Source organism: Erpetoichthys calabaricus, chromosome 13 (genome assembly GCF_900747795.2).
Source record: "Erpetoichthys calabaricus chromosome 13, fErpCal1.3, whole genome shotgun sequence".
NCBI classification, from domain to species: Eukaryota; Metazoa; Chordata; class Cladistia; order Polypteriformes; family Polypteridae; genus Erpetoichthys; species Erpetoichthys calabaricus.
This window is the reverse complement of record NC_041406.2, coordinates 139,146,959-139,160,220: the sequence shown is the minus strand read 5'-3', so window position 1 is coordinate 139,160,220 and position 13,262 is coordinate 139,146,959. Positions and strand designations below refer to the sequence as shown.

At 42.2% G+C, this 13,262-nt stretch overlaps 1 protein-coding gene across 3 annotated transcripts in view; it reads right to left on the bottom strand.

Moving 5' to 3' along the window:
• Positions 1–13,262, bottom strand: part of fer1l6 (fer-1 like family member 6) — a 124,253-nt gene that overhangs the window by 87,401 nt on the left and 23,590 nt on the right. For all 3 annotated transcript variants that reach the window (XM_051935967.1, XM_051935968.1, XM_028817740.2), the window contains exons 10-13: positions 10,753–10,945; positions 6,478–6,815; positions 5,780–5,888; positions 1,137–1,314 (exon numbers count right to left, since the gene is read on the bottom strand). In XM_051935967.1, coding sequence (XP_051791927.1) covers positions 1,137–1,314; positions 5,780–5,888; positions 6,478–6,815; positions 10,753–10,945 — 818 coding nt within the window. The remainder of the gene's footprint in view (positions 1–1,136; positions 1,315–5,779; positions 5,889–6,477; positions 6,816–10,752; positions 10,946–13,262) is intronic.

Genomic DNA, 13,262 nt, shown 5'->3' with positions numbered 1-13,262 from the left:
CCTTGAAGGAGTCACATGATTCTCGTTCATCTAATTCACGAACAAGTCACACAACTTTTTGCTCATTTGATTTACACATGAGTCACACAATTCTCGTTTATTTCTTTTGCAAACTAGTCACGCAGTTCTCATTCATTTGATTCAGAAACTGAAGTATTACCCAAGAATGAGTCGCATGATTTTTATTCATTTGGCTCACGAACAAGTCGCACAATTTTCATTGATTTAATTTGCAATCGAGTCACGCAATTCTCATTCATTTCATTCAGGAACAGAATCATTACCTGAGAACGAATCACATGATTCTCATTCATTTGATTCACGAATGAGTCACATAATTCTCATTAATTTGATTTGTGAACAAGTCAGACATGTTTTGGATGGATCTATATTTTTATGTATGTTATGTTTTATTGTCATTTTTATATCACATTTTATTGTATTTATACACGGTCTTCAAATGTCAGGCCATTCAAATATACCGGCATCCCCAGAAGGAGAGGCGTGATTTGAGAAGCAGACCTCCAACATGTCGGACCTCCCCGATATTGACCTGCTTGATAGAGACCTAAAGACTAAGGAGCTGGATAGGCCATCCAGGCAGTTTGTGCTCCCGTTTTCTGTTCTTGAGCCACCGAGCGCCTATTTAAGTTTCCTTTTATGCCATTAAACTGGATGGCCAACTTGGTTACCTACATTTTCCTAGGGACTCTTCAGCTCATTTTTCCCAAGGCAATATTTAATCAACAAAATTGTAATAACGGTTTGATGAAGTGACTAGAAAATGTAAAAATGCTCCAATGTTCAAAACAGTTAATGCAGTCTCTGAATGCACCTAAACGTTACACCAATTGGAGATTTCGTTAAGTGTTTGTTTCTGTACAAGGTCAAGGGTGATACAACCAATTTAGAGCCGAATGGAAGACCTCCTTGACCAGGTTGCCAGGCCACTGCATAATCCATTCGCACCCGGGATACCGAGCCAAATTATGACTTACCCATCACCCTATAAATGAGAGCAGAATCCTGAACAAAACTGGCACAATGTGTAAACTGACCACAGATGCCATCTCAACAGGAAGATTAACAATATGCCACCACGCTATTCATTGATAACTTTGGAAAACGGTACAAACCTGTTGCCCTCCATTAAAATGGGCTTCTCTGGTTTTGTGGTAGATTTGCATGTTATGGACTCGGGGTCTGGTTCAGAGTGCTGGAGAAGTGGGGCACTTTCAGTGTCATGAGAATCAGGTGTTTTCTTCTTACTGCCATGTGAAGGAGCTGCCCGGTCAATTAGGTTGCCATAGTTTCCTGGAAAGTCAAATATGAATTCGTTAAACATTTTTTTTTTATCTTAATGATGAACAGTGCAAAAGTTAAATAGTCTGAATAGAAAACATATAACCAATGGTTACCTAAAGGTTATATTTCCTCACATGTTCCATAAAATTCTGTTTTCTGACTGTTAGGTTTAGGGTTAGGCCTCAATTTCTGAGGCAAGCTCAATCTAACACAGGGGCACAGGTCGGCTTACCAATGACCTATTCAAGGCTCCATTTTTCAATGCAACTTAATTAATTACAGAAGGATGGGTTAAACGAGACAATGTAGGAAGCATTATGCCCCGTTCTGTCCCCAACAGGACTAGGAGATTAACATAAAATTAACCAGAATAATGCACAAAAATCAAAATCATTAAGAAAATCAGTCTTTCGCCAAAACATCATTATTGTAGACAGCGTTTCCCGACCCACTCTGTCACCAGTGTTCCCATAAGACATCAGGGTATTTTTCTCCAAATGTTCTGAGAATGTCCCACTATTGCAGTTCTTTCCCATAGGAAAATTTCAACACTCAGAGGTTGATCTTCGGTGGCTCATGATACTTCAGAGAGATTCTCATTTAAGAATCAACTTTGTCACAGAGGTTTCTCCTAGAATTCCTTAGGAGAAACAGCTTCAGACAAAAAAGGAGACAAACGAGATATAACTGAGGCAAAGGGAGTCAAAATCACAAATTTTATTTGAAACACGTTATATTTCGTGAGATCTCCTTCTAGTCTTGTTTTAATCTCATTTAAGACTTCACATTTTTTTTTTTACTTATTATTAGACTGGTGCCTTTATACAAGGTGACTTACTATATTGGAGATACAATTGGTTACATTTCTTTTGTTTTTCCAATTGGAGCACAGGCAGATGTAGTGACTTGCTTGTGGTCACACAATGGTGTCAGTAGTGGGATTTGGAAACCACAACCTCCGGATCTGAAGCTCAAAGTCTTAACCGCTATGCCACACTGCCTGTCTTTCTTCTACAACGAGCAAGACCTAATTGGTGAACATTAGAGTGACTAATAATATTTTTCAGTAGCAAGGACTATAGTGTTTTATTACTACCGTTCATACATTACGCCATATACCATAATTCAAATACTTTGAAATTGCAAAAAAGTCATGTCAAGACGCTACTTGGAAAATGTGAGCCCATTGTAAGACTTTGTTGAGATCTCAAGAGGAGACACGCATGAATATCGGGGTATTTTCTGTCAGAAGAAAATCTGTGAAGGAGGAGATAAATGAAAACATATTTCCATTTTATTTCTTTCTGATCTCATTGCTGTCTAGGAGAAACCAAGAAGGGATTAAGGAGATCTCTTTTTGGATTTTTCATTCCTGTGGGTTGGGTCTCAATTCCTCTCACGTTTTTATCTGTCTCCATTCAATGCTCTCCTATTATTCTACTCCTTTTAGACTTCCTAACTCATCCTCTTTCTTTGTTCATCAGGAGTGTATTATTTCATCTTCATCATCGGTCAGCCATGGAACTGGCTGTTCGTTAAATGGTAGACTTTGTGCCGTCCACAACTGTTCTTGTTGGTAGTTGGTTGTTTTTACAGAGCAGGAAAGTTCCCCTAGACCAGCCCGATGACAGAAGGGGTCCTGGCTCTACCGATCAGTACTATACGGTGTGGTGGGTGGCCGGGTCCAATGCCTGGCCGGGATGCCCCTTCTACATATGTTCCAGGGGAGCAACCATGGGCGTCTCACTATCTCCCCCGGGACGCTTGGTGGCAGCATCCCTGGCTGACAATGGTGCCTCAGTTTCCTGCAGGGTTGCATGGGAGATGGAGTTCTCCACAACCCTGTGGTGATCTGGGATGGCCACCAGGGGGTGCTGCATGGATCCTGGAGCCTTTATGGACACCTCTACAGCCCCACCCGGAAGTGCAATTAGCCACAGCTGATCAAGCACCTGGAGCACTTCCAGGTGGGCTATAAAAAGGGCCAGCATCCACCACTCAGGAGCCAGAATCGGGAGGAAGAGGACGAGGTTGCCTGGGAGGAGTGGTGGTGGCAGAGGAAGAACCGGTTTGCTTGTTAAAGTGCTTTTGGCACTGTGTTGGGCCTGTGGGACACGGGGAAGGTGTGCCCCACAGCTGAAGAGAAAATAAAAAGTTCTTGTGTCTTTTTACTCATGCCTCTGTGTCAGTCTGTGCCTGGGTGGGGCGCAATATAGCGCCTTTATCACAACGGTCACAGCGAGATCACATTCAGCAGGCCAGACATAAAGCGGGTCATCTCTACAACTACAATAGCAGCCAGAGTTCTAATTGCTCCCCAATCAAAGAAACCCTGACTTTGTTACTTTCTCTGTTTGGGAGTCGTCTTTTTACAGCCTTGTTCTGTTAGAACCATCAGTGGTGTATCGGCTCAAACCATCAGCAAGTGGAAAGACACCATCTCCATGATTAAGTCAGGGGTAAAAGCAAGCCCACGGCCCAACCTAATTTGTAAAATTTTAGTTTTCTCTCGTCCAGAAGGATGTGTGGGCCACTAGGATTTTTCAAGAGACCTACGTGTTTTATTAATTGAAATTTTGACTCTGTTGTCGTTTGTATAGCTCTGGGGATGGACAATGGTGGGGTCGGTGGTGATGGGGATGTTCAAATGTATAAATGAAAATGTTATTATTTTGTTATCCTCTTCTTCTATTTTGAAGTTAAATAAACAATTGATCTAGAAGAAAAAAAAAGAATTCACCAAAGCACAAATCAAAAATAAATCCAGCCAGATGTCAAAGATTTAGATACTGGATGGATGGATAGATAGATAGATATGAAAGGCACTATATAACAGAGATAGAGATAGAGATAGATATGAAAGGCACTATATAACAGAGAGAGAGATAGATATGAAAGGCACTATATAACAGAGAGATAGATAGATAGATATGAAAGGCACTATATAACAGAGAGATAGATAGATATGAAAGGCACTATATAACAGAGATAGATAGATAGATAGATAGATAGATAGATAGATAGATAGATAGATAGATAGATAGATAGATAGATAGATAGATAGATAGTGTGGAGACTGGCTCAGACACAGACAGGCAGACATGCTCATGTCACCCAACACACGTTTATTTATAATACCTATTATTTACAAGTCTCTATAAGTGCCACAAACCCCAATCTTCCCCAAAGTCCAGGCCAACCACTCTGCCTCTTCAGACCGCCTCCTTCTCTCTTTCTAACACCTTGTCCTGCTTCCACCCGACTCCAGCCTCGAATGAAGAGAGGCGGCCCCTTTTATCCATACCCTGATGTGTTCCAGGTGTGCACCGGCAATCCCGCGGACACACCCCAGTGTGGCGGAAATGCCGGCTGTCTTCCCGGAAGCACTCCGGGTGTTCCCTCTCTTCTTCCCCCCAGCACTTCCTGGTGTGGCGGAAGTACTGGGGTCCAGGGTCCTTCAGGCAGGGGGACGCCCCCTGGCAGTGACCACGGGCCCCTACAGGGTTGGGCTTCCAAGCCCTGTACCCGTGGCCCCCAATACAACCAGGGCAGTCGCCCCCTCACGGTCTGGAGAGAGGAATGAGCCCTCTTCCTGTCTTCCTGGGTGTCCCGGCCGGGCATGAGCCCCATCCGGGTGCCACGATAGATAGATAGATAGATAGACAGATAGCGTAGTTGGCAGGAGAGATAGATAGATAGATAGCATAGTTGGCAGGAGAGATAGATAGATAGATAGCATAGTTGGCAGGAGAGATCGATAGATAGATAGCATAGTTGGCTGGAGAGATCGATCGATAGATAGATAGATCGATAGATTGATAGATAGATAGACAGACAGACAATTTGGATGTGGTGATGAGTGTAATAGCCAAGTTTCAATTCACATTAATGAAATTGACACTAAAATTCACTTCACTGGCGATTTCGCAATTGTGAAACTTGAAATTTACTCAAAAGAGTTTTGTGGGGTAGAAAACTGGAATGCCACTCCCTACAGGCTCTGTACACTTCCGTGTTTACCGGTGTTGTTTTCTGCAGCTGTTTATTGCAGGTAGAGTCGCCAGCATGTTGGTAAAGTCCATTCTAGTTACGCCTCTCACTCACATTACTACAACAGAGTGCACTGTGTTTTGTTTTGTTTTTTTTAATGTGACCTGCTACACACCAAAACACACCGTTGTGCACGTTACTGGGTTCTTGCCACAGGAAAACTCACTGTACAGAAAGCTGCTTGTCCCCCCCACACTCCTCCCAACATGGCATTACTTAGCAACAACTTCATATTTATTGAAATTTCAGGTTTAAATTCTGCCATCTGTGCTCGCCAAGATTGTCATCATTAATTGGCAAAGTGGGCATCCTCTTACCAGTACAAACACAACACATGTATGACTCGTTAAGAAAACACCGTCACAATTTTAAAGTTTTTTTTTTTTTTTAAAGCAGCAAGGGTTAGGGTTAGTTTTATCCTTACCAATAGTAAACTCAAAACTGATGGGTTTGTCGCCAATCTTTCTGTCTATCATAGTCGCTTCGAAAACAGCAGCAAAAAAGAGAAAGTTTTCCATTCCTGTCATATCAATCTATGAAAAAAAAAAAAGAAAAATGTTAGCCGCGCTAACGGATGTTTACCACACACTGCTTTATTTAGTAACTTTAAAAGTAAGTGGTTAGCCATAACTCTCATAAAATTATTAGTAAATATGTAAGAATCACCTTAAAATGTGTCTCACTGCCCTCCAGTAAAGCAGAAATAGATCATTTACCGTTCTGAAACCCACTAATTCAATGAGGGGTCTGTGCCCGCTCCAGTAGTATTGGGCATAAGACAAAAACTAACCTCGGGCAGGCTGCCAGTCCATCACAGGGCCAACACAAACACAAATTCCCATGGGGCCAATTTGAAATCAACGATTAACGTAACATACACGTCTTTGAAGATGTTTCAGGAATATCACGACATTGAGAGAAAAACTCAATGACATAAAACGTGAACAAATGAATACCAACTCTATGCATTCCATGATTAAAAGTCCACCATTTTGATTGTCTTCAAATGAAACTCAGAGTGAACACATGAACAAATGATTACTAACATTAAGCCCACAATTACGATAGTCATCAAATGATGTCTTACATTACAAAGTTTGAAAGGCTTGTTCCAAACCTAACCTGAGTACACGGCTCAACGGGAATGACTTCCGCTCCGATGGCAGTTGTCTTTTCTGCTTGTCCCTGTTTTGCTCCTCCTTCCTCTTCTGCAGTTGGCTTTTGGTCTTTGGAGCTTTTGGACTCCTTGGTCAGTTTCAGCTCTTTGGCTATTTTTGATAACTTTGATTCGGCACCCGCTCCAGAAAGGATCTCCACGGCCAGCTCAATCAGAAGACGTCCTCTGAACGAGACCCCTTCACCCAGGCCTTCGTTTAGTTCCTGAAAGTCATCCATTAGCGTGTAGTTCCGAGCTGAACCGTACAGATTGATCCATGATGGGCCAAATGTAGGCAAAAATCCTGCAATGAAGGATACTCTTCTTAATTATCTACATGAAGCCTGAATACATTAGAGGTCTGCCTGTAATTATTTATGATGAGTTACAGTTTTTATAACCTGAATTGGTTATGAATTTTTTACACACTTTTCTGAGTACCACTCCATGTTGTTTTTGTCTTCTTCATCCTTCTCCGACATAGAATGTTCTAGACACAATGCCATTATTACAATGTCTTAGTTTCTTAAAACTACATCACACAGTGTTGGTTTTGAAGGTGGGCCTCGGAAATGTGACAGCTCAATGGATGCACAGATTGTTTCTCTAAATACGGGTTGGTAGTCTGGTGAAGAGTCGGTACGCACCGATACGCACACAGTGAGTGCCAGTCGAGTAAAGCAAATATCTAGAGAAGTGGTCAAATTTATTTAAAAAAAAAAGGTACATGCAGGGTGAAGACATTTGAGACATGTGGAGATACATTCCAGTGTTGTGAATTCAATACTCTACTGCCGTGTTTCTTAACTCTGGGTCGTGACCCATTTTGTGTCATGTGATTACGGAATTTGAGCTGCACTGAGCCGTGAATTAAAATAGAACAATGAGAAAGGGTCTCAAACAGGTTTGAGGAAAGCCCTGCGATGGGTCGTGAAAAACCTAGGATGATGATCAGCAGCAGTTTCACAAGGGGCATGGATCCTACTGGATGATGATCTGTGGCGATTGTGGGTCACGAATACACACAAAATGCAAAATTGCAAGAAAAGTTTCAGAACTGCTGCTCTACAGCAGACCTTCACTCCTTGAGTGCAATGAAGAAGGCAGTCTGTGTCCTGTGTTGGAATGTCAATGTCATGGACTGGGAGTCCTAAACTCTAAAGATCTTCAAAGCTCATAGTCCCTGACTCACTAGAGGGGGATATTACAACAGTCCTTAGCTACTAAAAATGGGCAAAAAATAAAAAGGTTTATTTCACAAAAAGATCTGTAAATTACATGAAGACCACGAGTTGCCAGCAAGGGCAATCCAAGTTGAACAAAGTCCCAAAAGTCGGAGCAAACGGGTCGAAAATCTGGAAATTGACAAAAAACACAGAAAAAGGCACAAGAACTCACCAACTCCGGAGCACATTCACAATGAACCGCCAGGAACTATAGAACCACCTCTGGATTCTGGCAGTTACTGGGGGACCACCTCTTGGGGAGACCACCCACAAAACATACAAAACAGAACAAAGGCAACTGATATACATGGTGTCACGTACATGCGTATTGGGAATACTTTAAGGGCTCTGGTAATGGTAATTCTCTGCCACTCCAGTGGTTGGCACTCTACAATAACGATATCTTTTTCCACTCCCTATACAGACAGGAAGTTTGACGGTTTTTCCACTGCTAATGTCACTTCTGGTGTCACTTCCAATGTCCCTTCCTCCTGAAAATAGTCATAACTGGAAGAACCGCCATCTTTGGTTGTCGTAGGCAGACTTCTGTCTGAAAAGGCACAACTTAACGCTTTACCCACATTTTATTTCTCTGTCTTTTTGAGCCTTCAGTGATACGAGGTTTGCCCTTGGGTGTCTCATAACTTCCCCCTGTCTTGGCTTTGTTATTGCAATTGACAAATCCAAAAAGTAAAGAATGATGTACAGTGCATCCGGAAAGTATTCCCAGCGCATCACCTTCTCCACATTTTGTTATGTTACAGCCTTATTCCAAAATGGAGTAAATTCATTTTTTTCTTCAGAATTCTACACACAACATCCCATAATGACAACGTGAATAAATGTTTACTTGAGGTTTTCGCAAATTTATTAAAAATAAAAAAATTGAGAAAGCACATGTCCATAAGTATTCACAGCCTTTGCCATGAAGCTCGAAATTGAGCTCAGGTGCATCCTGTTTCTCCTGATCATCCTTGAGATGTTTCTGCAGCTTCATTGGAGTCCACCTGTGGTAAATTCAGTTGACTGGACATGATTTGGAAAGGCACACACCTGTCTATAGAAGGTCCCACAGTTGACAGTTCATGTCAGAGCACAAATCAAGCATGAAGTCAAAGGAATTGTCTGTAGACCTCCATGACAGGATTGTCTCGAGGCACAAATCTGGGGAAGGTTACAGAAAAATTTCTGTTGCTTTGAAGGTCCCAATGAGCACAGTGACCTCCATCATCCGTAAGTGGAAGAAGTTCAAAACCACCAGGACTCTTCCTAGAGCTGGCCAGCCATCTAAACTGAGCGATCGGGGGAGAAGGGCCTTAGTCAGGGAGGTGACCAAGAACCCAATGGTCACTCTGTCAGAGCTCCAGAGGTCCTCCGTGGAGAGAGGAGAACCTTCCAGAAGGACAACCATCTCTGCAGCAATCCACCAATCAGGCCTGTATGGTAGAGTGGCCAGACGGAAGCCACTCCTTAGTAAAAGGCACATGGCAGCCCGCCTGGAGTTTGCCAAAAGGCACCTGAAGGACTCTCAGACCATGAGAAAGAAAATTCTGTGGTCTGATGAGACAAAGATTGAACTCTTTGGTGTGAATGCCAGGCGTCACGTTTGGAGGAAACTTGGCACCATCCCTACAGTGAAGCATGGTGGTGGCAGCATCATGCTATGGGGATGTCTTTCAGCGGCAGGGACTGGGAGACTAGTCAGGATAAAGGGAAAGATGACTGCAGCAAAGTACAGAGACATCCTGGATGAAAACCTGCTCCAGAGCGCTCTTGACCTCAGACTGGGGCGACGGTTCATCTTTCAGCAGGACAACGACCCTAAGCACACAGCCAAGATATCAAAGGAGTGGCTTCAGGACAACTCTGTGAATGTCCTTCAGTGGCCCAGCCAGAGCCCAGACTTAAATCCGATTGAACATCTCTGGAGAGATCTTAAAATGGCTGTGCACCGACGCTTCCCATCCAACCTGATGGAGCTTGAGAGGTGCTGCAAAGAGGAATGGGCGTAACTGGCCAAGGATAGGTGTGCCAAGCTTGTGGCATTACATTCAACAAGACTTGAGGCTGGAATTGCTGCCAAAGGGGCATCGACAAAGTATTGAGCAAAGGCTGTGAATACTTATGGACATGGGATTTCTCAGTTTTTTTATTTTTAATAAATTTGCAAAAACCTCAAGTAAACTTTATTCACGTTGTCATTATGGGGTGTTGTGTGTAGAATTCTGAGGAAAAAAATGAATTTAATCCATTTTGGAATAAGGCTGTAACATAACAAAATGTGGAAAAAGTGATGCGCTGTGAATACTTTCTGGATGCACTGTACATCATCAACATAAATAAAAGAATCAAAAATGAACAAAAGAGACATAAAACATGAATCTGAACCCCAGTCAGGGGGATGACCCTGGCAGAGACATGACAGCCAAACAATCGCACAGTGACGTAAACGTCTACATCAGCGGTTCTCAAACTGTGGGGTGCGCCCCCATAGGGTAACAAAAAAGGGGGTGCGAATGTTGCCATATGTGGCGTAATTTCGCTGTTCGTAGGGAAATTTTAAACTTGTAGCGGTGTATCGGCAGCAAAAAATATAGGAATACATTTTATTAGGGTTTCAAAAAAACATTAGGGGGGCGCGATTAAAACTTATGAAAACTCGGGTCGCAAATACTTAAAGGTTGAGAAACGCTGGTCTACATCGTAGTTCTTCTTGGATGATTACACGTTTCTCTCATGATACGAGCGTTCAAGTTTCAAGGTTTCACATTTACAGGGATTTAATACTATTTTTTGAGTTACAAGACACTGTTACAATTGAAAAATTAAAAAAAAAAAAAAAATTAATAAAAATGAATTATGTGAATAATGAACCCAGAATCACATTATGTGTGTCAAGACAGGAAGGACAGTACTAATGTTACAGACAGATCTGTGTTATTTAGTCTGAGGGGTTCCAGTTGTTCGTCACCCACACACACAATCCCCCTTGTATAAATCCTTCAATGTTCTTACCTTTGTCTCCATCCTGTTCATTAGAAATCTTCTTTAGATCGATGTAGTGAGTTCCTATTGCAACGTCGTTAACACTCCCTTCGTCCAAAACTTGTATTTTGACTCTTCTGCAGAGGGGTGGGAACATCTCCTTGAAAACAATCTGCTCATTCCACACTGGATCTGCCGAACTTTTCTGAACACATGTTCGACCCTGACAAGACAGAGTGACAAGAGTGTCAGAACGGAATTAGACCGACCTTTGCAAGTCAACAAAGCCCCTTTTGGTAAGAGAGAGTGACTATACTCACACCAATACTCTACTATAATCTGTACTTTTTATGATTCACCTTACTTTAAAATATTATTCTCTGGAAATGAACTATTAGAGATGGTTCTGGCAATTTGTAACTACACAGAATTGAGTCCTGGTGTTAACAACTCTCCCCGCTACGCTACATTTGACGCCATCTTGTTTTGCTGCTGCCCAAGGGACACTGCACAATAAATCCAGAGGGTCTCCCACAGCTCCTGGTGGTTCATTGTGAACGCACTCTGTCAGAGTCGGTGAGCTCTTGTACCTTTTGATGTGCTTTGTACTTTTCCGAATTTCTGGATTTCTGACCTTGCTTTTGGATTCTGTTTTTGGGACTGGGTCTGCTTTGGATTGCTTTGTTGTTCAGGCAACTCTTTTGTTGTGCTCCTTGGAGCGTCTTTCGTGTAACAGAGCACTTTGAGAAAATAAATCTTTTTATTTTATAAAGATTCTGTGCTTGCTCGTCTGTCTAGCTGAGGTTTGATGGTACATCCCCGTCTAGTAAGTATTTTATAGAACTGTTTTGAGACTATACAATAGATTCAGGAATATAGATTTGAAGTCTGTTTTTGATTTGAACGTGATACAACTTAGGTTTTTAATGCCTTGTCATTATTGTATACGTAACGCACCGAGAAATGTCATGTGACCAATTTGGTCATGTTTCTCACATCTCAGGAAGTCGATGCTATAAATATGGCAGATAACTGATAATCAAGTATTCCCTTTGAGTCCTTGGTTCTTGAGACAGGATAGGAAGTTGGACACTTCTGTTGCTACTCTCCCCCACTCAAAGTGATCTGCCACTTGGGTCTCTAAGGCTTTTCAGGAACGCCAAAATCTGCGAAATTAACGTGTCTCATAGTAGATGATGGTGTTGTAAAATGTGTTCTGGCAGAATTTTCAAATTTACTTTATTAGCCAACACTGCGTACATCATGGCGTCCAAGATTATGGATTCTACTAAGAAAATCTTAGGATTAAATAATATTATTAATTCTTCATTTGTTATCTCTAGGTACTGTAAGTGCCAAGGAGGACAGATGGGCATCCTGGCTGGGATGGAAGTTGATATCTTGCCCAGCTGGTAGGCCATACCAGAAGGACTGCGTCAGTGGGAACTCAACCCAGTCAGAATGCTTTGCAACCTTTGTTCCAGCTGGGATAATGGAACTAGAGATCAGGTAAAGTTCATCCCCCTGTACAACAGATGGCAGGGTCCCTCTTGAGGGATCCCAGTTTGGACACCCTGCAGGACTGCAGGAGATTTGGAGTACAGAAGTGTCACCCTGTCAGAGTCCTTGGGTGCTGCACAATCCTGGCTTCCAACAGGTAGTGTCATGATATCAGATCACTGGTTACCGGTTCCATCAAGGATTAAATTCAAGATTCTGCTTCTCACCTTCAAAGCCCTACATAACCTTTACCCCCCTCTACCTCACTCAGCTCCCTACACTCCTTGTCGCTCTCTCAGGTCCTCGAGCAGTAATCTCCTTACTGTCCCACGCACCAGAGACTCTCCACCTTGGGAGGGCAGGCAGGTCCTTCAGTGCTATGGCACCTCAACTCTGGAACTCTCTTCATCAGTCTCTCCGAGATTGCTCCTGTTTCTGCACTTTTAAATCTCAACTGAAAACTTTACACAAATGACAAAAGTTTGTAGTTTTTTTTACTCTATATATAAAGCGACTTTGGGTTTGTGAAAGGCGCTCAATAAATGTAACATTATTATTATTATTATTATCAGATGCACTTCCATGTCCAGCTTAAAAGGGAGTCTGCCACTGTACCTTAATTGTGTTTCTTGTGGCTGTGTGCACTTGGAAGGTGAGGCTGATGCATAAAGAATTAACCCGGAAAAGTGTTGGGTAAAAGTTGTGTCTGAGGCCTAGTAACTCAGTGGCGCCCCTTTGTGGTCACAGTGAATACTCTTGCAATTCTTTATAAATCTTAGATATAGTTAGCTTTATTTTCAAGCTAGATTTTGTGACTCCTTTTTGACTTTTGAATTTTATTTTCGGGTTTGTCAATTTGGTTTTCTGTCTCTGTATCTTTTCCCCAACTACTAGTCTTTGCCTCTCGTTTTGTTCACAATAATCTGGGGTCTCGTAACACAACAAAAAAAGCCATCCCACTTTGTAAAAAATGCCAAAGCAAACTTCACCAGGCACAGCACGATAAAGTGCTTATTACGTTTTTTTTTTGCTTATTTATC